General features: G+C 42.7%; 2 protein-coding genes across 2 annotated transcripts in view; one reads left to right on the top strand and one right to left on the bottom strand.

Annotated features, from left to right (window-relative positions):
* Positions 1–216: 216 nt before the first annotated feature.
* On the top strand, positions 217–17,390 carry wdr32 (WD repeat domain 32). The gene is made up of 7 exons (XM_007891891.2): positions 217–551; positions 2,428–2,541; positions 7,958–8,155; positions 9,591–9,790; positions 12,999–13,112; positions 15,299–15,444; positions 16,237–17,390. Exons 1-7 carry the CDS (start codon positions 256–258, stop codon positions 16,603–16,605), a joined length of 1,437 nt encoding a protein of 478 aa, XP_007890082.2. The 5' UTR covers positions 217–255; the 3' UTR covers positions 16,606–17,390.
* A 5,374-nt stretch (positions 17,391–22,764) lies between these two features.
* Positions 22,765–27,412, bottom strand: part of LOC103177640 (diacylglycerol kinase theta) — a 45,490-nt gene continuing 40,842 nt past the window's right edge. Inside the window, exon 23 of the mRNA XM_042344445.1 lies at positions 22,765–27,376. Coding sequence (XP_042200379.1) covers positions 27,275–27,376 — 102 coding nt within the window. The 3' untranslated portion in view covers positions 22,765–27,274. The remainder of the gene's footprint in view (positions 27,377–27,412) is intronic.

Raw genomic sequence — 27,412 nt, 5'->3', positions numbered from 1 at the left:
GGGGGGGGCGGGTTGTGCCGGGCTGTGCTGTGTTGCGGGGGGGGGGGGGGGGCGGGTTGTGCCGGGCTGGCTGTCGGGGGGGGGGGGGGCGGGTTGTGCCGGGCTGTGGGGGGGGGGGGGCGGGTTGTGCCGGGCTGTGCTGTCGGGGGAGCGGCTTTGCTGGGACGCGAGGCTTGTGGCCGTTGTGACGGTTGGGCCGGAAGTGCGCGCGGGGCGGGGCGGCGCGAGGCTGGTGGGCGGCACTGCGAGGAGGCCATGAGCGCTGACAAGAAGCAGCGGCCCGGGGCTGAGCAATGCCCGTCGGTGGCACCGCCGGCCCCGGCCCCCAGCCGCCGCCATCACCACCACCACCGCCGCGCTCCCCCGGCCGGCGTCTTCTCGTGGCTGAACAGGCGCTCGGTGGGCCGAGGCCTCGGGGCGCTGGTGGATCCGGGACGCGAGACCTTCAGAATCATGACCAGTCTGTACAGCTCCATGAACCCGGCGGACTCGGTGCCGCTGAGCACGAAGACTCACGGCGCCGTGTTCAACCTGGAGTACTCCCCAGACGGGTAAGAGCCCCGACACCGTGTGCCCCCCTCCCCCCCCCCCACCCCGGACACCGGGATCACCGCGTGGTGAACCGGATCAGGGGGTGACCCACACACACACACACCACACACACACCACCACCACAACAACAACAACAGGAAGGTTTAAATCGCGGTTACACCAATCCTTCCTGTAGCTCAGTGGTTAGAGCACTCGCTTTGCAAGCGAGAGACCTGAGTTCAATTCCAGGCAGAGGGCGAAACCTTGGGCAAGTTTCCTTACTCCACACAGAGCCTAATAATAATCCCTCCAAAACCAAAACAATAATAATAAATTGGTCATTTTCAATGCATATGACTGTTTGTGGGGCATTGCTGTGCGCAATTGGCTGCCGCGTTCACCCACAAATATACAGTCAACTCACTTTACAGTGTGTTCTGTGAAGCGCTTTGGGACGTCCTCCCGACGTGAAAAGCGCTATATCAAATGCAAGGATTATTATTATTATTCTTATCCTTTCGCCTTTGGTGTAGTGCCTTGTCCTGTGGCTCAGGGGTTCGAGCTCCCGCCTGGCGAGCGAGACCCCCTCCCTCCCCCCCTCCCCGGGTTTGATTCCCGGCCGGGGCGAAATGTTGGGCAAGTTTCCCTACTCCGCTCCGCGCGCCTCCGTTTGCCCATCCGAACAGGAACCCGGCTGTCAGTTGGTCGGCGGATGGCTTTTCCGGGGGGGGGGTAGTGATTACCTAAAATAAATCGGTCACTTCATTCCGCGACTGCTTGTGGGATCGCGGCCGTGCGCGACCCGGCTGCCGCGCTTCGCCCACGGTTATGTACAGTCGGTTCGCTCTGCAGTATATTTCTGTGAAGCGCTTTGGGACGTCTGGAAGGTGTGATCAGGCGTTAACATCAAACGCAAGGATTGTTATTACGCCTTCCGAGACGTCTCAAAGCGCTTTACAGCATACGCTGCAAAGTGCATTTTGTGGGCGAAATGCCATGGCCAAGTGCGCACGGCAGTGTCCCGCACACACTCATGGATCGAGTGACCATCAATTGCTGAGGCTGGCAGTTGCTTGTTGGAAGCTTATTGGATCCATGGCTGTTTCTGGCTCTGATGAATGAAAATGATAATCCTGGCATTTGCAGTGACATGGAGTGACTGTATATTTATAGGCGAATACGGCAGCACAATTTTCACACAGCAACAGCTCACAAACAGCGCTGAAACGAATGACCAATTTTATTGTTGGCCAGGACACTGGGATAGAGAAACTTCTTTCTCTTTGAACAGTGCCATTGGATGATTAACATAAGAACTTAAGAATCAGGAGCAGGAGTAGGCCATTCGGCCCCTCAAGCCTACCCCACCATTTAATAAGATCATGGCTGATCTTCTAACCTACATGCTTCGAGATGTGAATATTACTGTATATGCATTCCTCTCAGAATTGAGTGCACACTTCATTCAGACAAATTTCCATACATATATGAAATACTCAATATTTTGCTTTGGATATTCAAATTATGATGGATTTCTGCACATGTCAAACACTTTGGCTAACCTCTTCCCTCCGCCCACACCCCAAAAAAAGACACACGGTATATTCACACAGACTATATGTGTATACCTCTCTTCATACACAGACAGCACATTTGTTTGCTTTTGAAATCACAATATGGATTTAATTTTGCATTGTATTTTGTATGTATTGTTTCCAAGACCTCAGTTACAACAACAATAATCTTTGCCATTGATATTTTGTGGTCAGCTGGGTGTTAAATTATACGAAAGAAACCAAAGAAAATGTTTCATAATTAAATCCATTTAGTAATATTTAACATAGTCTGGACAGGAAATAAAGTAATTATTTTGATGTTGTTTATTTTCCTGTGTAGATCAGTTCTAACAGTGGCTTGTGAGCAGACTGAAATCCTCTTGTTTGATCCAGTATCTTCAAAACATATCAAAACTTTGTCTGACGCTCATGAGGATTGTGTGAATAACATCAGGTTAGTTTACACCAAAATGTCTACTGGTGGTTTTAGGTGACCTGCCTGTGTCTTTCTGCTTTTGTGTGGTCCTCATTCCGGTAGCAAAGCCAATATATTTCTACAATGTATCCAGATTAGTTTCTTGAATATTATCTGTTAGAACCAACAAAGGAACAAATCATACTTGACTTAGTGATAACCTGGGTTAATAGAAAAGTGTGGCCGCACTTTCCTCCCGTGGAATCCGCCACAAAACCCACTACAAATGTAGTTTTGGGCCCGCGGGCCTCAGTGCTGTTTGCATGATGTAACGGTGGGCGGGGCGGCTCGAGACGTGCCTGCGAGGTGTGGTGCAAGCTGCTAATGGGCTTCACTCCACGCGGAGGCCTCGCTGTTGTGATTGTCTGTGTCTCTCTATATGCGTTTGTGTGTGCGTGTCTGTCTCTCTGTGTTTGTGAGCGTCTGTGTGTGTGTGTCATGTGTTTGTGAGTGTGTGGTGTGTGTCTCTATGTGTTTGTGAGTGTCTGTTTGTGTGAGTCTCTCTATGTTTGTGAGTTTCTGTGTGTGTTTGTGAGTCTATGTGTTTGTGAGTGTCTGTTTGTGTGAGTCTCTCTATGTTTGTGAGTTTCTGTGTGTGTGTGTGTGTGTGCGCGTGTGTGAGTTTCTCTATTATGGAAACTCGATTACGGAAACTCCCTCCTCTTCGGTCTTCCTAACTCTTCCCTTCACAGGTTGCAGATCATCCAAAACTCTGCAACTTGTGTACTCTCGCGCACCATGAACCCATGACTCCCACCCTCGCCCAACTCCACTGGCTCCCCATCCGCCAGAGGATCGAGTTCAAGATCTTCATGACCTGTTCTGCCTTCCCTCACCTCCTAACATCGCCTACTCCGCCACTACCTCACCCTTCAGGCCGCTGAAACTCATGTTCATGCAAACTATGCAAATGGCCTGCTCCACGTCCCGCAACTCATCCGCCCCACCATTGGTGGGAGATCCTTCAACCTCTCTGCCCCCAACCTCTGGAATTCCATCCCCCAATCACTCCGCCTCACCCCCTCCTTAGCCTCCTTCAAATCCCGCCTCAAAACCTCCTCTTCGACCATGCCATTGGTCACCCCACTTGCCCTCCCTTCTCCTACTCTGATCCCAACTCGGATCTGAAATACTGTACACTGTCCAGCGCCTTGGGACGTCCTCCTGACGTGAAAGGCACTACACAAATGTAATCTTGTTGTTGCCCCCTCCTACTTCTCTGACCTGCTGACTCCCTACCAACCTGCCCGCTCCCTCCGTTCAGCGGGCTCCGGACTGCTCCACGTCTCCCGACCCGCCTTACCATCGGTGGCCGGACTTTCAGCCTCTCTGCGCCCACACTCTGGAACTCCATCCCACTGTCCCTTCGCCTCGCGTCCTCCCTTGCCTCCTTCAAGGCCGGTTTCAAGACCCTTTTCTTCAATCGTGCTTTTGGTCGCCTTCCCACCTCTCTGCCTTCCCTCACCCCTACACCACCCCTCCCCCATGCTCAGGCCCCAACATGAAAGGTGCTCTATAAATGTAATTTTGTTGTTGTTGTCTCTGTGTTTGTGAGTGTCTGTGTGTGTGTGTGAGAGTCTCTCTATGTGTTTGTGAGTGTTTGTGTGAGTCTCTCTATGTGTTTGTGAGTGTCTGTGTGTGTGTGTGAGTCTCTCTATGTGTTTGTGAGTGTCTGTGTGTGTGAGTCTCTCTACGTGTCTGTGTGTGTGTGAGAGTCTCTCTATGTGTTTGTGAGTGTTTGTGTGAGTCTCTCTATGTGTTTGTGAGTGTCTGTGTGTGTGAGTCTCTCTATGTGTTTGTGAGTGTCTGTGTGTGTGAGTCTCTCTATGTGTTTGTGAGTGTCTGTGTGTGTGTGTGAGTCTCTCTACGTGTTTGTGAGTGTCTGTGTGTGTGTGTCTCTACGTGTTTGTGAGTGTTGGTGTGTGTGTGTCTCTTTGTGATTGTGTGTGTGTCTCTTATGTTTTTGTGAGTGTCTCTGTGTGTGTGTGTGTGTATGAGTCTCTGTGTGTTTGTGAGTGTCTGTGTGTGTATGAATCTCTCTATGTGTTTGAGTGTGTGTGTCTCTGTGTATGTGTATGAATCTCTCTGTATGTGAGTGTGTGTGTGTGAGAGAGTCTCTATGTGTTTGAGAGTGTCTGTGTGTGTATGAATCTCTATGTGTGTGTGTGTCTCTGTGTTTGTGAGTGTGTGTGTGAGTTTCTATGTGTTTGTGAGTGAGTGTGTGTGTGAGTCTCTGTTTGTGTGTGTGTGAGTCTCTATGTGTTTATGAGTGTCTGTGTGTGTGAGTCTGTGTTTGTGAGTGCATGTGTGTGTGTCTCTCTTATGTGTTTGTTAGTGTCTATGTGAGTGTGCCTCTCCTGTATATGTGTGTGTTTGTTAGTGTCTGTGTGAGTGTGCTTCTCTCTGAATGTGTATATGTTTGTGAGTGTGTCTGCGTGTGTCTTCTATAGTTTTGGGTGTTTATGAGTGAATGTGCATCTCTCCTCTGTGTGTGTGTGTGTGCATGTGCGTTTGTCTCTGTGTCTGAGTATGTGTGTCTCTCTCTGTGTCTCTCTCTGTGTGTGGTGCTGGGCCCTGAGAGGCAGGAGGTGGTGAGCTTCTCCCCCCCCCCCCCCCCCCCCAAAGGGCCACACAGTTTTTGTTAAAGAAGCAATTAATAATTGCTTTTGCAACAATCTTAATATGTATTTCCTCATGTTTGATTTTTATTAATAAAGTGAACAAATGTATGTTTGTAGTAAATGTACCTCAATAGCACCAATCAAAACCCCCGCAATTTTCCGCAAGAATCGTAGATCTCCCTGCAAACTTTGGCAAATATCTCCGCACCTTTCTATTGGCCCAGGTGATAACTAACAACACTAACTAACAATTTGATGGTAAGGGAACATTGGGAAATAGTGATCATAACATGACATAATTTAATATTGGTTTTGAGAGCAAATGAGAACGATCAAAAATGAAGCTTTTATATTATTATATTTAAACAACACCAATTTTGATAGCATGAAGAACAGATAAGAAATAAAAAATAATAAAAAAGCAACAATGCTAAGTTTGTATAGATCATTGGTTAGGCTGCAACTGGAGTGTTGCGTTCAGTTTTGGGGGTCTCACTTTAGGAAAGATGATAATAATACTTGCATTTGATTTAGCGCCTTATCACATCATTGAGACATCTCAAAGCGCTTCACAGAATATAGTGCACAGTAGGTTTCTGAGAATGATTCCAGGAATGAAGGGCTTCAGTTATGAGGAGAGATTGGCGTGGCTGGTTCTGTTTTCATTTGAGCAGAGAGGGTTGGGACCTGGCAGAGGTGTACAAAATTATGAGGGGTGTTTGTTAGGGTAATTAGAGAGAAGTTATTTCCATTGATAGGGAAGCCAGTAACTAGGGGACATAGTTATAAGATAGTCACAAGATCAAAAGGAGAACTTAGAACTTTTTTCACCAAGAGAGTAGCTGGGGTGGAATGCCCTCCTGGGTAGGGTGTTAGGGGCGGAGATCACTGTATCTTAGGGAAGACATATATATAAAAGAGTCGTGAAGCGGTGGGATAAGGCGGGATAAGGATAAGGGGGCCAGTGGGATGAAGCAACATCCTTCCTCTATGAGCATGCTTGTTGGACCAAATGGCCCCCTCTTGCGCTGTATGTTTCTTTTTTTTATGTTTAAATTGATCGCAATAAAATGGGGGGGATCTATTAGTTGGTAAATTTACCAATAAACATTCAAAGATGTAATTGGTACAAAACAACAACTACATTTGTAGAGCGCCTTTCACGTCAGGAGGACGTCCCAAGGTGCTGGACAGTCAGGGGTTGGGACCCCAGCATGGGGGAGGGGTGGGGTAGGAGTGAGGGAAGGGAGAGAGGTGGGAGGGCGACTGAAGGCACGATCGAAGAGGAGGTCTTGAAGGAGACGAGGGAGGAAGTGAGGTAAAGGGACTGTGGGATGGAGTTCCAGAGTGTAGGGCAGGTCGGGCGGGAGACATGGAGTAGACCGGAACCAATATAAATAACTGCAACTTGTATTCATAATAACTGGGAGTGCTTCAAAATGGATGGGTGTCGAGTTGAGGAGGGGAAGGGGGAGGTGACCACAGGCGCAGTTGATGAGGTAAGTTTTAAAGTGGGCTTTAAAGACAGACGGAGGAATAGAGTCAGGCATTTCCAGAGGTTAGGGCAGATGGACGAAATGCTCGGCCACTGAGGCTGGGCAGATAAGAGAAATAGGGAAGTGCTAGGGCATTGAGGGATATATATGTGAGGGTAAGGCCGATCCATTTGAAGACAGGAATCCAACAGAATCTGGTGACTCATAGGAATCTGTACTGAAGAACTGAATGAAGGAGGATATGGGAGTTTAAGCAAGTTTGCAGATTCATCAGAGATTCCTGTGGTGAGAGGATGGGCAAATTTGGGTTTTATTCCCGAGATCCAGCTGATCCAAAACTCCGCCGCCCGCGTACTCGCCTGCACTAAATTCCGTATCTCCATCACCCCAGTTCTCGCCAGGATCCACTGGCTCCCTATTGCTGAATGGATCGATTTCAAGATTCTCAAACTCGTTTTCAAATCTCTACATGCCCTTGCTCCTTCCTAACTCTCCGACCTGCTTACTCCGCAGTCCACTACCCGCAGCCTCCATTTGACTGGCTCCAGCCTCTTGTATGTCCCTCATGCCCTCCGTTCCACTATCGGTGGCTGTGCTTTCAGCCAATACGCCCCGAAACTCTGGAACACTTTTCTCTTATCTCTCCGTCTCGCCCCTTCCTTCCCACAACTTCAGGTCGCACCGCAAGACCTTCCTCTTCGAACCGTGCTTACAGTCACCTGCTTCACCACTGTCAAATGCTCTGGAACCTACCCTGCGAGAAGTGCACTATATAAATGTAAATTGTTGTTAAATGCTCATTTATTCTGTCCCTGTGATAGATTCCAGTAATTTACCCACCACTGGTAAATCTTTGAGCCCACAGTTGCTTGCTTGGTTCCCTCCTTCCTTCTTGAATAATGAAATTACATTACTGTTCTCTAAACCCATTAGTGCAAAGGCATGTAGCATATGTGCTTTCATGCTCTAATTTTTCCTCACCCATCTTAGTTCCTCTATTCTCTTTCCCAAATATAATGTTCTGGGCCACTCTTGTATCTTCCAGTGTTCAACAAAAGAGTGACTTTGGCAGCTTCAGAACACGTCTCTGTTCCCTCCTTCTAATTAGGGAAGGTTCAAAATGTAGGGAGCAGACCAGTTGTATTGATACTTTAAATGTTTGTTAGTTTGCCAGATGCCATTTATTGTATATCTTTTAATGTAACTCCTGCTAAATTCTGAGAATATTGAATGTGTTGTAGTTCTCAAAATGCAGCTTATCTTATGCTTCTCTTTTAGGTTCCTTGACAACAGGCTATTTGCGACCTGCTCTGATGATACTACAGTAGCACTATGGGATTTACGTAACCTCAACTCAAAGGTCTGCACCTTGCATGGCCATACGAGCTGGGTAAAGAACATTGAATATGACACTAACACAAGACTCTTAGTGACGTCAGGATTTGATGGGAATGTAATCACATGGGACACAAATAGGTTGGTGTTATTTTTTCCAACAATCCCTTTATTTTGGTCGAGTGTTAAAACTAAAATAAGTCATGGTGTTGAACACATGGATTGTGTAGATTTAACCACGTCCTCCCGACGTGAAAGGCGCTCTATAAATGTAATTTTGTTGTTGTTGCAAACAGCTTCTCCTCAAGCCCCGCACCGTCTCATGTGGCGTTCCTTAGGGCTCTGTCCTCGGTCCCCTCCTCTTCACCCTCTACATGCTCCCCCTTGGTCATCCGCAGACATGGGGTAAACTTCCACATGTTTGCGGATGACACCAAACTCTATCTCTCTGCCTCCACCCTCGACTCCAGGACAACTGGAGTCCTGACCGACTGCTTGTCCGACATCAAGTCCTGAACGAGGGACAACTTTCTCCAGCTGAAAGTTAGCAAGACCAAGGCCCTCCTGATTGGCTCGCGCTAGTGCCTCCGCACCATCGGCGCGGGCAGTGTCAGCATCAACAGCTGCACACTCAACCTCACTAAACCAGTCAGGAATCTGGGTATCTTGTTTGACCCTGAACTGTCCTTTCTCCCCCACATCTGGCCATGACCGGCACTGCCTACCACCACCTCCGCAACATTGCCAGACTCTGCCACTGCCTCACCCCTCAGGCTGCCGAAACCCTCACCCACACATTCGTCACATCAAGGCTCGATTACGGGAACTCCCTCTTCATCGGCCTTCCCAACTCTTCCCTTCACAAGCTGCAGATCATCCAAAACTCTGCAGCTTGTACTCTTCTGCTTCTCTGACCTGCTGACTCCCTACCAACCTGCGCGTTTCCTTCGTTCAGCGGGCTCTGGCCCACTCCATATCGCCTGCCCGACCCGCCCTACCATCGGTGGCCGAGCTTTCAGCTTCTCTGCCCCCACACTCTGGAACTCCATCCCACAGTCCCTTCGCCTCGCTTCCTCCCTTGCCTCCTTCAAGGCCGGTCTCAAGACCCCCCCTCTTCGATCGTGCCTTCGGTCTCCCTCCCACCTCTCTGCCTTCCCTCACCCGTACCCCACCTATCCCCTGTGCTCTGGTCCTGATCCCTGACTGTCCAGCGCCTTGGGATGTCCTCCCGACGTGAAATGTGCTCTATAAATGTAATTTTGTTGTTATATACGTCTAGATGCACTCAACTCAAAGAAATGTCAGATTGTATTTAGGGTATCATAACTACATTTGTAAACGTCTCTGGGCCAAGACCGCTGCAGAGGGTTGACTCGATTCTGATATTCCTTGGAGCCAGTTCAGCTTGCATCCCCCTTTTACTAAAGAGTGGCTTTCATGATACCACCATCTACCAAAGCTACAGCAGTAATCTAGGAGCTGTATATTATACCAAATGTGTGTCGAGCATTAATTTAGCTAGGACTATTTTTCGAATAATTTTGATGTTCATTAATATTAATACCTTTTAATGCAGATTCACAGAAGATGGCTGCCCACACAAAAAATTCTTTCACACGCGTTATCTAATGCGAATGCGTTTGACACCAGATTGTTCAAAGATGCTAATATCAACATCATCTGGCTATCTTCTAATTCTTCATGACCTTGATTTAACCCAGTCATTAGAAGTTTCCACCCGCAGTTTACGAGGCAAGCGTTCTGCTTCAGGCACAGGTTAGTCCATTTAGCACTTAGTGTTTTGTGTTGACTGACAAGATGTCCACTGTTTCTTCCTCAAAAACATCACAAGGTTTAAAGTACTAACAATCCTTACATTTGATATAACAACAACTTGCATTTATATAGCGCCCCTCATGCAGGGTAAAGTCCTAGAGCGCTTGACAGTGGTGGAACACGACACCGGGGCAAGGGGGAGATGACCGTATGTGCCTATGGCATGACCTTAAGATGGGGATGGAGGGATCAAGGCGAAGAGATAGAGGAAGAGTGTTCCAGAGTCTCGGGGCGTATTGGCTGAAAGCCCGGCTACAGATGGTGGAATGAAAGGTACGGGGGACGAGCAAGAGGCCGGAACTAGTCGAGTGGAGGCATTGAGTAGTGGGTTGGGGGGGTAAGCAGGTTGGAGAGGGAGGGAGGTGCCAGTGCATGAAGAGATTTGAAGACGAGTGTGAGCAATAGGGGGCCAGTGGATCCTGGCTAGAACTGGTGTGATGGGGCTACGGAGTTTAGTACGGGTATGATACAGAACGATTCATTTCAGGGGGACATCTCGAGTGTTTCACAGAATTTACTGAAATGTGCTATGAGTATGTTTTGTAAGTGAGTGTGTATTGAAGACAATTGTACATTGATTTTGAATCTAGTATTTAGATGTAAAGAAATTTAAAATATTCTATTGAAATTCTTGCTGTGTTATTTGCTTCTATACTGATTTGTGTACATTTAGAATTGTATGATAGTAGGAAGCCATTCGGCCTTTTTTTTGGTCAGTGTTTGCTCCTTCAAGAAGACATCTATTTTACAATACAAATTTATATTTCTATAGCGCCTTTCATGTCAGGAGAATGTCCCAAGGCTCTGAACAGTCCAGAATGTGCACCTGAGCAGGGCGTTGGGATGCGAGGGTTAGGGGGGGAAGATGGCCGCAAGCGCGGTCAAAGAGGACGATACACTGAAAATTTTAATCCCAAATCCCTGCTCTTTTCCCCATGTTAGTCAACACTTCATCTGCATTTGTTGTCTGATTCTATTTTAAAAGTCCCCATCCACTCTGCCAAAATTGGCAAATTTTTCCGTATCCTGATAACCTTCTGGAAGAAGTTGTTCCGAACTTCTCATACTCCAGTAAGAATCTTGAATTCTCAACAGCTTGCGTTTATATAGCGCCCTTCACTTGCGGTAGTGTCTTGGAGCGCTTAACAGTGGTGGAGCCTGACGCCAAGCCAGGGAAAGGATGGGGTTGCCATAAGCAGTTGAAGACGAAGGTCTTCTGACATGAATTGAAAAAAGGGGAAAGTGGGGGCAAGGTGGAGAGATTGAGGGAGAGTTCCAAATTTTGGGGGTATGGTGGCTGAAAGCAAAGCTGCTAGTTGTGGAGGGGACGAGAAACGAGCAGGAAGCTGGCGCCAGCTGAGCGGAGAAGGAGGCTGGAGCCGGCTGAGCGGAGAAGGAAGCTGGCGCCAGCTGAGCGGAGAAGGAGGCTGGAGCCGGCTGAGCGGAGAAGGAAGCTGGCGCCAGCTGAGCGGAGACAATTACTGTCCAATTTATTTCTTAATGGACTTGTTCCTTATTTCACACTGTGCTGTTTACTTAGCTGAATTCTGTAAAAGGGTTTTGCTGTCATCTTTAGCTTGTCTAACATAATCTTTCGCTATTAGGTTTTAGATAACCTTAAACTCCTTTTTATTTGAATTTTAATCCTCTTATTCCTTATGTATTTTTTATGTAACTTATGGATTTCATATTTAACAACTGTAGATTAACTCTTGCATGTTTTTGCTCTTTAAGTTTAGATAGTCTATTATGTTTTGTTAGGTACCAATCAATATTGGTAGCTTAAAAAAATTGTAGATGAATGAGTTGTATTGTTTCTACAAGGACTTGCACAATTAAATCTTAAAATCAGTATTCGAAGGATGGGGAGATTGTTTTCTCCAAAGTGCTGTCTTGTAGATACCACCTACCCGTTAAGAGATACCTTAAGTTTAATGTTGTATTTTGTCTGCCATGATGGCTTGACTTTTCTGGTTCCCGTTCCCACCTTAAACCACTCTTGAGATGTGTGATTTGGGTTACCCGCATGTTTTTAATTCAATGAGAGTTAGAACCCAAGGCACTGCACGGTCCAGGGTTTGGATTTGGGTGGAGGGAGGAGATATTAGAAGGTTTGTCAAAGAGGAAGGTCTTGAGTTGGACCTTGTAGGAGGGAAGAGGCGAGGAGACTCTAGGATGGAGTTCTAGAGAATGGATGGTCTGCAGCTTGTGACGGAAAGAGTTTGGAAACCTGATGAGCAGAGTTGGCGTAGTCAAACCTGGACTTGATCATAATATAACGATCATTGCATTTGGTGTAGCACTTATATTGTTTATGCTGCTTCGCCTGCTTCAAACTCACTTGCCCAACCAGCTGTTGAATGGCTTTGATACATCCTCCCAACGGGAAAGGGCCCATTTAAATGTAAACTGTATTGCGTTAAAACATAAATGAGAAATGAGAAAATGCTTCACAAATAACTGTTGTTAAGTGTAGTGACTATTTATTGCAGCAGCCAATCTGTGCGCAGCAAAGCCCCACAACAGCCATGAAATGATCAATTTATCTGGTGGATTGTTGGCTAGAACACTTTTTTTAAACTAGCGTCATGATATCTTTAACATCCAGCTAAGCAGGAAGACCATAGTTTAACATCTCTTCCAAAGGTTAGCACTTTTTACAATGCAACATTCAACTACTCCACACTGCACTGGAATGTCAGTCTGGGCTTTGAGCTCAGCCATTTGATCCAGAGTTAACATTTTAAATAGGGAACTTGAGAGGTTCAGGATGTGAACGGTTTAATAGTTTTTGTGTTTGCTGTGAGATCTCAGAATATTTTTCCAGCTTTGCTAATTTATTGCTTTTGCCAGGTCATAATTCATGAAGATTGCCAACCCTGGATTCCCAGAGGTAGGTAGGGTCCTTTTGATGGCATCTTTATGTTGGTTATTTTAAATCTGCCCTCACATTGATAGGGGTTAGTGTCCTCTATTGATGAAGGACTGATTGTGTTTTTTGAGCTATACCCATAGATGTTATCTTGTGAAGGTGTATGATTCCCAAATTTATACCATCCACTTGAATGTTAGTGAATTTCATGCTGAGAAGCTTCTGACATCATTTTAACATTTAAAAGCTTACCTACATTTCTTTTGATTTCTCTAGATTTGACAACTACTTCCAGCTTGCCTAATTTACGATCGCATAGTCATCAGATAGGCGCAAGCCAAAACATTGAAAAATATACATCACAATCTCGTGTGCAGGCAGAGAGAGAAGGTAATGTTTTGATGAAGATTGAACCACTGACCAGTCAGTTGGAAAGAATCTTTGATGTTTAGACCACTATGACTTGATTGTGTCTGAATGTGTTTGCTCTGGGTGATCATGTTCCTTTCTCTCCATTGACATTTTGTAGTTTCTCATGCCATTTTTTAGAAATGATGCTGCCAAAAGTAGTCACCAGTGGGGAGAATAATAATCCTTGTATTTGATATAGCACCTTATCACGTCTTCTAAAAGTCTCAAAGCGCTTCACAGAATATACTGCTAAGTGAATTGACTATATATTTTGTGGGTGAAACGAATGGGCAAGACCTACCACATCTATCCTGCTTCAGTTGGAGCTCTGCATACATTTTCAACAGCTCTAAATATGACCTTTAATTGTTCTAGCAAAGCTAGCAAATTCATCAATTATAAATCTTATCCAGAACCAAAATGAGACACTTTTGTAGGCGGCTTATTTCAAACGCATTTGGGTATTAGCTTTGCCACTTCTGGGTTTGAGCATTAGGACAGTTTTATTGGAAGATATTCATACAATAGGCTGAACAATGTCCAACTGTGTTTCTTATGGTTTCGGATGATTTTGCAGGTCTTAGGGAAGTCATCAACCTTAGCAAAGCACTGCCTTTAGTTTATTCTGATGGATCAGGTCATTTTTGAGGTTAGAAAGCAAATTTAAGAGAGTAATCTAGCAACCTTCTTCTGCAGTGCTCTTATCACCAGCTCAGAATTCAGCCATTTCTCTGTGGCCATCTCGTGCCCGAACCAGATGGGTTTGCAGTATTCCAGGGCATTGCTGATAACAGCACAGCCAGCCTGGCTCATCGGTAGCACCTGGAAGGGTAAACTAGTCACTGGGGCCAGGGAATCCTCCCACTCAGCTCCTGTTACCTCTATAAGACACAGCATTAATGGGTAGGGTGGTTCTAGTTGGACAAGCAGAGGGAAAGCTTGCTAGACAGTGCCCTGAATGGCAAGCTATGTGGTTTTAGTGCCTTGGGATGTCGTCCTGATGTGGAAGGCGCTTTACAAATGTAATTTTGTTGTTGTTTTAGTTGGATAGACTCCAGCAGTACCCCAACACACTCCTGGGGTCCCTAAGCTTTCACTGCTGCCAACCTAATACTTTGTGGATTTGGGTAAGCAGGGTGTGTCCCTCCAAGGAGAGATTCTGCATTCCATTCCAATAAACATCTCTGGGATTTCCATGTAGAGGTGGGATGCATGGAAATCTCAGCTTGGTTTGGATACTCTTAAGCATGGTGATGGGTTACCGCATGTATCACACCTGGCTGACCAAATAAACTACGATGGCTCCAAAAAAAATCGAAAAAAATTCTCTACCTTGAAGCTTGTGAGTTTCACCAGTGACCATTGTTCACGTGTCAGCCTGGATCAGTGGTGGACAACCTTTACGGGCTTTATGGCCGGCCACCAAAATCATTTTTCTTTATTGAATATTTCTTGATTCATGTCATAAATCAAAAAATATTCAAGCAAGAGAAACTGAAGACACGCTACCAATCAAACACAGAGACTTGTGCGAATGTTCGGGGGCCTGGCTCAGGAACAAGATGGCGATAGAGGGATGGTTCAACCTTCACATTCCTCATCAGGTTCATGGTCAGTTGTCCCAGGGGAGCCAGCAGGAAGTTGCGCCTTCCACATCAGGAGGACGTCCCAAGGCGCTAAAACCACAGCTTGCCATTTAGGGCACTGTCTAGCAAGCTTTCCCTTGAAACCAACTTCCTGCTGGTTACAGAAAACAAATCATGTAAACACATAATAGATTGATTCAGAGCAGAGTCTATGCAGACCTGAACATGTATCAGCTAGAAAGGAAACCCCATTTGTGAGAGTCCTAAACCCATTTAAAATTGTTGCATTTGAGATCCCATAATGATGCGGTGAAAGTACATTTATCCAATGTACACTGATAGTGTTTCAAACTTAGAGATTCCATTCTAAACTTAATAAGGCTGATTTCTTCTGCTGTCAGTTCTGTATTAAAAAATCCAGTTTATGGATTTATAATTGTAAATTGTATTTCTACCTTTATATACAATTTACGTCAATCTGGTTTGTAATCGGCATCAGAGAGCAGCAGAGTTTTTGAAAGGATTGAATGATAGAATAATTTGAGGGTTAAGTGGTTATGAATACAATTTTTTTTACAGGCGGCTCACCAAGAAATAGTCTAGAAGTTTTAACGCCAGAGATTCCTGCCGAAAAGTTTCGTGGGAGTTGTATTACATCACTGCAACTTCATCCCAAAGGTTGGGCTGCGTTAATTAGATGCACAAGCAACACAGATGACCAGGAGGTGAGGGATTTTTAAAGTAGAATTTAGATATTGGGGGAACTCTTTTTAATGTTAATCCATTACTCATCTAGGTAAGTAAAGATTAGGAAATCATATTTTGTGGAAGGTATTTAAAATTAAAGCTATTCTTTACCCCCACTCCTCTCTACTCTCCTCCTCCAAAGATCAACTGCAGTTCTGTTTGACAAATGGTTGCACAAGAGTAAGAAAGATTTATTTATTTTGATCCTGCACTCCAATCCATAACCAACCATCTAAGCCAATAAGATTTGGTTCTGGCTGAGTACTTTTGGAAATCTTCATTACTGACTAGATACACATCTTGAATTGAACAAAATCCAGGGTCCGAAGGGATGCCAATTTGAGTTATTATGTTGACAGGTTATCTGAAAGGGCAGTTCTCTATCAGACGAAAATAAACTTGTATTTCATTAACTTCTACAGGATAGTTTTTTTCCTCAAATAATTCATCTAGATTGGAGGAGGGGAGAAGTACTTCCTATTATAAATACTGTCACCTCTATTTATCTTCAATTAAAAATTTATATTTTGAACACCTCATTCAATGCAATATCAGAAATATATTGAGAGAAATGTCAGGAAAGCAATTTTAGGTTTATTATCTAGTTCGAATGTCTGCAACTGCAGCATTATGTTAATTGAAAATATGTTGTTCAAAGACACCATAATGTCATTTTCTAGTGGACGAAGACATCAAGCCATCTTCTCTTATAATAAGGAATGTAAAAGCATGCAGAAGAGTAACTTCCATTCTGTTTTTATTGTTACCAGTGGACTTGCATCTATGAATTCCAGGAAGGTCCTTCAGTCCAGGCAGCAGCTCCTCGTTGCTCCCTTTCTCTTACGCATTACATTGAAGAGGCTAACGTGGGCCGTGGATACATTAAAGAACTTTGCTTCAGTCCTGATGGTCGACTGATTTGCTCTCCTTATGGCTATGGGATTCGCTTGTTAGGTTTTGACACCCAATGTAGTGAACTATGTGATTGCTTACCCAGAGATGCAAGCAAGCTGCAAGAGATCAGAACTATTTATTCACACAGTGATGTTGTACTTACAACTAAGTTTTCACCCACTCATTGTCAGCTAGCCTCTGGATGCCTAAGTGGACATGTTTTGTTGTATCGGCCAAAGTTTTAAGTATCCTGAATTACATGTAGGAACAACAACAAATATACATTTGTATAGCGCCTTTCATGTCGGGAGGACATCCCAAGGTGCTGAGGAAGTGCTGACTTGAGCAGCTAATTTGGCAGATTGTTACAAAAGCAAATTGTTTTTAATGTTAATTGGAGCAGATCAAAATTAGTGATTAATGATAAGGTATTTTGTCAGCAGTTTAAAACCCAAATGCAATTTGGCATTTCAGTGCAATACAACAAACCAGCAGGTCTCAATTTTATAGTTATAACTGGTGTGCTAATGTGTTTTTCTCGTGGAGTTTTGCTACCTATCAAGACCCTTAAAACGACTTTTGTTGTGTGTTAAATGTTTACCTTAAACCTTATTTTCATACTTAGAAATGAATTGATGGTTGAAAGTAATACACTGTATCAACATTTACACACTACAGATTTGTGGTTCATATTTAGAAACATTTGTAAAACGGTACTGTATATTAGAAGTAGGACTGCATTAATTTGAGTTTACCATTTTTATTAAAATGGAGAAATAGAAAAAATATTAGATCAACTTCAGTTACACATAAGTAATTAGTGAGAAAATGTAAGTAAATTATTTAATTTCAGATGTACAAATGTGTATGTAGCCCGTATATGTGAAAACTAAATATTACAAAGTACTGTACTTAGAACATACAGAAGCTGAATGTATTTCATAATCTCACCATATGCTAATGTAAAATTGTGCGGCTATAAATGTTGCAGTTAACTTGGAATAAAGTGATTGGCCTTAGCCAAATCTTACCACTGGTGAGTAATTTTCTGTACTTGCAAATCTGAACTGTATTTCCAATACTCCATTATTGCAATTAGTCTTTGGGCATAAAACAATTGGCATCACCCTCAATCTAATTCTGTTTTAATAATACTGAAATATCTTTTCAATACTTTTAAGAAATGGGATCAGTTATTATTAGAATATGATCTATTAGATGCAGTGGAAATGAAAGAGAGGATGACATTTTCATTCATTGTGATTCTAACAACAACAAAATTATATTTGTATATCACCTTTCACATTGGGAGGACGTCCCAAGGTGTTGGATAATCAGTATTCCGGACCCGAGCTGGGGATTGGGGTCTGTGAGGGTGGAGGGCAGCGGGGAAAGGAGGGTGATCGAAGGAGTGTTTGAAGAAGAGGGTCTTGAAGGAGGCACGGGAGGAAGGGGCGAGGCGCAGGGACTGCAGGATGCAGTTCCAGATGGTGGGGCAGTGTGGCTGAAGGCCCACCCAACAATGGTGAGGTGGGTGAGCGTAAGGCGTGAAGAAGGCCGGAGCCTGCAGAGTGGAGGGAGCGGGTAGGATGGCACAGGGTTAGGATATTGAAGAGGTAGGGGGGGAGCAAGACCGTGGAGGGCTTTGAAGGTGAGGACCAGGATCTTGAACTGTATCCTCTGTGTGATGGGAAGCCAGTGGAGTCGGGTGAAGATGGGGGTGATTGGTTCATGGTCCCTGGTGCAGGAGAGGACACGGGCTGCAGAGTTCTGGATGATCTGCAGCCTATGGATGGAGGAGTTGGCGAGGCCAACAAGCAGGGAGTTTGCAGACAAGTCTGGATGTTATGAATGCGTGTATGAAGGTCTCGGCAGCCTGCGGTGTGAGACAGTGAGTGGCAGAGCCGGGCGATGTTGCAGAGGTGGGGGAAGGCAGAGCAGGTCATAGCGCGGATGTGGGGTAGAAGGGTCAAACAAGATGCCAAGGTTCCAGACTGACTCAGTGAGGTGGAGTGTGCATCCTCGGATGGTGATTCTGTCAGCGCTTGAGGTGTGGAGGTGCTGACGGGAGCCAATCAGGAGAGCCTCGGTTCAACTGTAGAAAGTTAACTCTCATCCAGGACTTGATGTCCGACACACATTCTGTCAGGACAGCAGTGGTCCTGGATTCAAGGGTGGAGGCAGACAGTTGGGTGTCATCCACATACATGTGGAAGTTGACCCCATGTCTGTGGATGATGTCACCAAAAGGGACTATTTAGATGTTGAAAAGGAGGCGACCAAGGACAGAGGCCTGAGGAACGCCGCACGAAACAGTGTGGGGGCTAGAGGTGAAAACCGTTTCTGGAGATGAAGTGGAGACGGTGTGAGAGGTAGGATCTGAACTAAATCAAAGACAGAACCATGAAGGTTGAGAGGAGAGGTGGTGGATGAGGATAGAGTGGTCAATGGCTTTGAAGGCAGCAGAGAGGACGAGGAGGCAGAGGGAGCCCTGGTCGCAGATGGACAGAATGTCATTTGTCACTTCGACCAAATCTGTTTCTCTGCTGTGGCAGCACAGAAACCTGATTGGAGAGGTTTGTGAAGGGAGAGGGGCAGAGGAAGGAATGTCGCTGGGAAGCAACGACTCATTCCAGGACTTTAAAAAGAAAAGGTTAATAAGGGAAGAAATACAAGTAGCATGAAAGAGAAAAGCAAAGCCTTGACCTGCCTCGAAGATTAAATTGTTTACTAACAGATGAGGATGAATAGATTGTTCTTCAATGTTGTTGATTATTGCATGCTTTCACAAATTGTTTAACCTTTTTAGCATTGTTACAAGTTGTACAACCTTCTTAGCATTGTTATGTTTTGAGATTCCCAATATACCTTTTAATCATTTTCATGTTTGACAGCCCGTATTTATTGCTGACCATTGCTGTGCATATTTCAAAGCATCCTTCGTTGTCTTCTTTTTGGTTTTTGTTGCTCACGGCTTTCAGTAAGTTGTATCAGACGTTTATACTTTAACTGAGTCCATTAGCTTCTAATTAGTTTGCCTTTGAACAACACGTCTAACCTGACTTCAAAGGAGATCCACATGGCTGCTGATGATGGACATGCTCTGGGAGGTTGTGGACTTCCAGTGCTCAGAGATCCAAGGATCTTAGATCAAAGGACACTTGCTAAGTTGCAGATAAAACTTCTGCAGGTGCAATCTTCTGCTTGAGTGGCTGCCACGAGGATACCTGGAAGTGTCTAGAGTTAATTATGTAACTAAAGAGATGATTACATTGCAATGAGCTAGAACAGTCTGCAGTTTGGATGAGAGAGAATCAAGGAAATACAGTAGTATGTTTTCAGTATTGGACATAACTGTAGAAAGTAGCTGTCTTGAAAGAATACATCATAGTCTGACACTACATGACATCAGTCATTTTAGAGGTTCTGGAGCTGAATGTTTATAGTAATATTGTCAAAGCATTATGACAATATGTCTTGTTAAATTTATATGACTGTTGACTAATTTTCTATAAAGCTTATAGTAAAATCTTTATGATAATCAAATTGGTGTCTGAAAGTCTCGGTGATCTTACTGAGAAACTAGGATCTGTTATCTGGTCAGAGAGTGATCTGTGGAGCACAATGGGACAGGACACTTGGTGACAGACGATCTTCGATGAATGAAGTTAAAGTTGAAAGATCATGGTAAAATTCTTCTTCTCCTATGACTTTAGAACCGATAACGGTGATAGCACTGATGCTAAAGGCAGAAGTTTCTTTCAATGGATGTTTTGACTGCCGGCGGCAAACGTGATGCCAAGAAAATACTACAAGAGCGCACTCTAGAGGGAAAGATGAATTTAAAGGCAATGCTCTGCTGCCACCTAATGGGGAACGCCATCGTAACCTCAAACCATATGATTTAATAGGAAAAGTTAAATGTATAATTTTTATGTATTCCTATGTTTATTTAATAAATTAATACCAGGATATAGTGATACACTAATACTAGCACTCCTCGTGGCATATTCAGTGGACTCTAATGCAAGATTGAGCTGCCTGTTGAACCTTCTCTACCATTCCAAACAGATCTCTGTTAGATCAACTGATGTTAATAGACACGAGGGGAACTCACTTCTCATTTTAAGTAATAACAAGGGATCCTTAACATCCACCTGATCAGGCAGGTGGGACCTCGATTTAACATCTCCAAGTACCAAGTCAAAATTTCTCGAAGTGTGGGGAAAGTGTCACAGTGGGGAAATTGGAGCATTTATTTTTTCTGATTTTGACTTTAAGGCACATGATAATGAGACAGTGTAAAACGTGACAAAACTAAAGAGCAGAAGAAATATCATTACCCTTTTTAAATCAGATTAAAATGCAGCATCTTGCAGTTCACATAAAATATAAATAAGCACCAACATTATGTATCCAGATAGAAGTATTTTTATAAAAGTGTCCAGACCAGATCTGAGATATATCAAATAAAATTGGGAATTGACAAGATAGACAGGGGAGACTATTTGTTGTAGTCGAGTAATCCAAAACAAGAGGTAATAGTCTTAAACTTAGAGTTAAGACAGTTAGATGTGAGATCAGCAAAAATATCTTCATGCAAAGGCTTGTAACACTGAAGCAATGCCTAGAAGGCTGTAGAGGCAGAATTGATCAGGAAGCTTAAAAGGGACATAGACAGATCCTTAGGAAGCAAGGGTTTTAAGGAATTACCAACAAAAAACAGGGAAATTGGATAAAAGGCAGAGAAATGGGATTAAAACCTGCCATGATCTAATAAATTGTGGGAAACAGGTTCTCTTTTTCTTCCTGTGTGAATCTATACAATCTCTCATCAGGCAGCATTGATTCTGTAGCTGTTGCTCAGCTCCTTACAGTCAAAGATAGTGTTCTCTCCACATTTCCAGACAATTTATTTTGGTCACTAGGTGTCTATCACATGCGGAAACCCATCATCATGCTTAAGGGTATCCAAACTAAGATGAGATTTCCCTGCATCCCAACTACACATGGAAATCCCAGAGATAGATTATTGGTATGGAATGCGCACTCTCTCCCTGGAGGGACATATCCTGCTTACCGGATTCTGGAAAGTATTAGGTGCAGGTTGGCAAGAACCAAGGCTTGGGGTGTGTTGCAAGACTACTGCTAGAGTCTAATCAACTAAAACCGGATAGCTTGCCATTGTCAATGATATCACAAGCTTTCACGCTACTTGTCCAGCTAGGACTACCCTACCCGCTCGCACTTTGGCACAAACTCATTTTGGACCCAAGATTTCTTATTAGAAATGAAGTCTGAATTACTTTAAGAAATAATTAATTCTTATAAAAATTGTTCATTCAATAATAATAAACCTTGCATTTGATATAGCGCCTTATCATGTCTTTGAGACGTCTCAAAGCGCTTCACAGAATATACTGTAAAGTGTAGTGACTGTGTATTCTGTGGGCAAAACGTGACTTTTTTAAAGGAAAAATGCATCAATGTAAGTCAATGTGAACACATCATAACAAACACAGATCTATAGTTAAATGAAATATAGTAAAACAGCCTTGCTCAGATAATAGTACTCTCGCCTCGGAGTCAGAAAGTTGTGAACTCAATACCCACTTTGGGACTTTGAACTCATAGTCCAAGGACATCAAAATACATTTTCTTGATTGAATATTTTGTGATTTATGCCATAAACCTGAAAACACACTTTTGATCACACAAGGCTAATGCAAATGTGCGTGTGTGGGGCACTCACAGGTTGGCCACCACTGGTCTCAGCTGACACAAGGCTAATAACAGTGCTGGGGGTTTGCTGCAGTGTTGGAGGTGCCAACTTTCAGATGTGACATTGAATTCAAGTCCTGTCTATTCATGTGGATGTTACAGATTCCATGGTTTCCCTCGGTGTCCTGGCTTCCAATACTGTATATCACAGGAAAAAATGACTTACAGCTGAGAAACCTCAAAAAGGGGTCCAATTAAAGCGTAACCAGTAAACCTTTTAGATTGATTAGCTGCCACACTATGTACCATGTGAAATGCGTAAAATAGGTACTTACTTTTTGTTTGATCGTTGTTTTTACTCCCTCCCTTTGCCTTGACCTAAAACGACGACAACTTGCACTTATATAGCGCCCTCCACGCAGGGTAGTGTCTCAAGAGCGCTTAAAACACACAAGTTACTATCAGGCATCTGTCAATGCCAGTCCTGATGGCCACCGGAAGCTGCACAAGAGTGTATTTTCCACTTGCTGCTGCTGATGGCTTAGATTGGGAACTGTGTAATTGTGGCTCCGATCCCAACCCATACGTCTCCCTTACACAATGCACTGAAGAGAAATAGGTATATGGATGCTGCATATCGAAGTTCTTTCTTTCTATCCTTTGCATAAAACTACAGGCACACACATAGAAATTTGGTTTTATTAAATTGCAGAAATGTTGGAATTCTTTCCATAAGTCTCTATTGAACAATACATTCAGAATAAGTGATTATATGTCACACTTTCAGTGCAAATTTTTACAACAAAAGCAAATCATTTACCTTATCACTTCAAAATATACACAACTGATGTAGTCAACATCAAAGGACGCAAATTCTAATTTTAGTACAGGTGGTGGAATGATATGGTCCTTACTTAGGTCATCGACAAATGAACCACGAGTAGCACAACACAAAACTTGTGTGCAAGAGGTCTTCCCACTGCTTAGGCTACAAAACAGAAACTCGAGAACTAACATTGCATAAGACAAACTACAGGAAGAAATCGTTTCCACAAGTAAACAGTATACTTTCACATCCAACAAGTTTTAGACAAAGGCCATAGATGCTTTCAACACATTGAACACATTGGCAGTTCTTATGGATTCCAGCACTCTAAAAGAAAAAATCCCAAAACTCATCAAAGCCCTGACATGAAATGGTAATTCAAGGATTGTTTGGTTGGCATTACTGGCACTTTGAGCAGAAAATTGTTCTGTTTAAATTCTACCTTTTTCATGTTTGCTTGTTTGAGTAAGTCAATACTGAAAGTACTGTATTGTCATATTGCCTAATAAACAATTCTTTATGAATTATGGTATTACACCAAGCATCTGCACCTTGTGACTGGATTCCATTAAAGAAATACAAGCACTACCCAACAGAGATAAAATTACAATGTTCACAGGACAACACTCACAATCTCTATATGAAACAGTAGTATCTATTTCTGGAGGCAATACAGAAACTGAATGTTTTTAATGCTGTACCATAATGTAATCAAAAACAACACTGGATGACTTAATCCAAATGAGTTTTAACAAGAAAAGTATTACAAAGGCAAATGAAAAAAATGGCTGATTTGTCCTTTAATAAAAGGATGGAATTTGTAATGAAAATGGTTTAGTTTCTGAAGGAAGAAACGGATAAAGATGGATGAGCTGAATACATTTTCTTCATTCTTACATTCATTTCAAATATTGATAAGGTTGATAGGTTTTAGGCAAATGATGCGATATGTCTGACATACTGCTAACATCCCTTCTGCCAAACAATGGCAAACATGACCAGTGACAAAATGGGGAAGAGTTACTGGCTGTCACGCAATTAATTGTAGTACCTACAAGCTTCAGTGATCCAGAAGACTGACCCCCCAGACTTCATTTAAGTCTGGACTTCCCATCCTCTGAATGATAATGACCACGATATTAATTTGTGGTTTACCATTAACAAAAATTGTGTCAGGATCTTTCATAAATCTATATTAATAAAATCTTCCCATTAGACAGAGCTCCTTATTATACAGAGATGTTTTAAGGGAGTTACAGGAGTTGCAGTGAAGTGTACTGTCTGTGTATCTGTAGGCTATAAACGGAGGATAAATACTCACATCATTGGCTTTAATAGCAGATGTGATTGGGATCATTATTTTGCTATAAAACAAGAATTTTAGAATGTAACCAAGTTAGAAACTGTAGCAACTCAATACCTTTGGGAATACATTTTCCATTAAATTAAAAAAAATAGCTGCTACACAATTGTTCCCCAAGAAATTTAAAATTGAAACCGTTAAAATAAAGTGATCTATTAAAGACTTGTAATAAAATAAATTGGTTCTGACAACTCAAGAGGTACAAATGTTACTATATATTCCAGAATGTGCTAACATTACTGAAAGAAAACTTTAGAATTTAAAAATGTAAACATTTTGGGAGCTAGAAATCGTTTTCATTTCCCAAAGGGATCCAACTTCTATTCCTTGGAAGTGCTGCAATATCAGAAAAATGCTAGAACTCAGTTCCTGCAAAAAAAAACATTAGTTCCTTAGTACACAGTACTTTGTTGCCATGGCTGCTTTAGAAATTATATTTTTAACTTTCTTTCAATAAATGTGTACAGTATATAATGTGAACCACTAACTATGATTAGCTTGGTAAAATCATCTCATAACACTGATTCCAGTACTTTCAGTTCCTTAGTTTGAAATTCTGGTCAGTTATGCAAAGCACCTTTGTTGATATTAATCGCTGATGAGATTGCCCTATTATAATTTTGCATCAGCAAAGGGGTTAGATATAATACCGACTGATATTTCAGCCCACGCATCATTTAAACATGTGTGACAGTGAATCAGATTCCAGTAAGAATTCTACTCAGGGAATGAGCGAAGTTATTCAAAAAATATACAACATAATTCAAACATTTCATTAATCTCTCGTAATCAACAGGTCATACCTCAGTGTAGCCCAGCACTGTATCCACCTTACTTATTAAGTATCTAGATAAGAAATCATTCCTGAAACATAATTTCACACAAGTGGGTTTGTCACATGTGTTTAAGGTCAAAACAAGCCCAAGCTGAGCAAAGGTCTTGAGCCAATTTGAAAGCTTATAAGCAATATATTTTCTATCGTGTAAACAGAGTGCTACGGATCAAAACATTGTTTTGCAGGAACTATCCTCTTTGCATCACTGTAAAACCCAAAGTGTGCCAGTTACTGCCATTATTTTGGTTTCATTTTCCTTTCTCCCAGGGAAGAATGTATACATGTCAGAGAGAGAGATGACTTGTAAGTGACTTCCCAAGCAGGTTAGTACCTGGGCACATCATTTGAGCTGTTGCTCTAAGTTCTGTTATCAGATTTTAATACCACATGTAATCTGTACAGCTACACCAACCTGTGTGTGCTCTTAAGTTTTGAAAAAAGTGTGCAGCCAATTCAAACAGCAATTTAATAGAAACAAGTTGGAGTAGAATTCACTAGATGATTCTGTGATGTGCTGTAAACTATTATTTACACAGCATAGTGTAGGCATTTAGTGAAAAAATTGGCACAGTATTGCAATTTCTGGCAATGAACAATTCTAACCCTTGGGAGGTAAAACACTATTTATAACTTTATAACTGGCCATAACGACATTATGTGATCAATTACAGAGCATGAATTCACTGACTTCCACTGGGGTTTATGTCACAAATGTGTTCATCTTATGTTTAGGCACATTTCACAGACCCTCATCACGATCCTCATCATGTCTGTAGCTGTCCTGTCTGGGTAGGGATTAATTTATAATACATATTACATATTTGTGCAGTATTTCACACAAACCTGATTGGAATGATTAAATATTATCTGACAGCTTTGTCAACACAACAGGATCTCAAATCTCAACATAGGTTGCAAGGTACATGATCTGTGAAGTTTAAAGTTCAATTTACACGGTGCTATTTGCAGAGATTTACTTAGTTAAGCAATTGCAGATCTCCCCTCAGCCACAGGGGAAAGCAAATGGGCGTGAGAAATATAACTCAGGCTTTTTGCTCCACATTACTCTAATGCTGGAAGCAATGTCACCTCACTTCCAGCAGTGTAAACCAGGCAGAAGTTATGATGGTGTCAAATGTTTTCCTGGATTTTTACCACAATAGTGTTCTTATTACAGTAATTTTATAAAAGGAGGGACACATTGGGAGGTGTCAAAATATATTGCTTGTTTGTTGTGTGGTCACTATTGTGTATGTTAGAATGCTTAACCAGCATTGCAAACTTCTTACTCTATCCATGTGCTCACAAAATATCCCTGAATGTACTAATACCCATAAATATTCTTTCACCATAAAACTATTTTCTTTCTAAACACATTTGTCTTTGATAAGGTATAAGAGAGCTATTCACTTTAGATCAACTCTAGTAAGCTCAAATATAAAAATCTGCTCAGAGTTCCACTGTGTTAATTTAAAACATCAGAGGTAAACAAATACTAAGGAACTCTGAATGTCTTTCTCCTGTAAGAAGCTATTGTATCTATAATGCACTCAGAATAATTTTTCAAAGGGTCCTGGTTCTCGATTGAAACTCCTTGAGAACCAAGTAAGCAATGTTCCAACTGAGAATTGACTGAATTTCAACTCGCCAGCCTTGGTCTGCTCACACCAAGAGTGTTTGTTGAGCTAGGATCTTGCGCAGTGAGATGCTCTCTCAGACCCATCAATTGCACAAGTTTATGTAAGTTAAGACTCAACTCAGTAACCCATTTCCAAGTACGATGAAACAATTCGGAATACGGCTTCAAAGTGAGGCATTTGCTGTGATTACAAAAAATGTAAAAGATGCTTTGCCTCTCGATTTATCAATGATATCTTGATAACAAGCCAATTTATCGGAGAAAGCGAAACATTGATTGGTTAAAAAATGACTGATGAGTCAGCACCTGGTTATGAGGTTACTGTTGAACTATGAGGCACTTGATTGCAACATAAGCAACATAAGCGTTTCAAGGGAAATGGTCAAAACAATCTCACAATGCAAACCTTTGCAAAATGTAATAATTACAATGACCGATCCCTTGATTTATGGAGCTAAACTTCTGATGAATTAACTGCAAACAAGTAAGACATATTAAGCTTTGTTCCAGATTAGTACAGGCGTGTTTTCTCAGTTCCCCATTTCATTGGTTGCTATGCTTTCTGAACGTGCCTCCTTGAAACTTCCCGCCTGCTTCTTTTGTTTCTGTTTGCATTTCCTCAACATGCGAGCCTGAAAAACACAAAACCAACAGCTCAATATAGGTGA

Source organism: Callorhinchus milii, unplaced genomic scaffold (genome assembly GCF_018977255.1).
Source record: "Callorhinchus milii isolate IMCB2004 unplaced genomic scaffold, IMCB_Cmil_1.0 Scaffold1, whole genome shotgun sequence".
NCBI classification, from domain to species: domain Eukaryota; kingdom Metazoa; phylum Chordata; class Chondrichthyes; order Chimaeriformes; family Callorhinchidae; genus Callorhinchus; species Callorhinchus milii.
Note: the sequence above shows the minus strand (reverse complement) of the source record. Positions and strands in the feature narration are given on the sequence as shown.

Coding starts and splice junctions, on each gene's coding strand:
- wdr32 (XM_007891891.2), top strand. CDS start 256: ATGAGCGCTGACAAGAAGCAGCGGCCCGGGGCTGAGCAATGCCCGTCG. Junction 552..2,427: donor CTGGAGTACTCCCCAGACGG/GTAAGAGCCCCG, acceptor TTTCCTGTGTAG/ATCAGTTCTAACAGTGGCTT. Junction 9,791..12,998: donor GCGTTCTGCTTCAGGCACAG/GTTAGTCCATTT, acceptor TGATTTCTCTAG/ATTTGACAACTACTTCCAGC.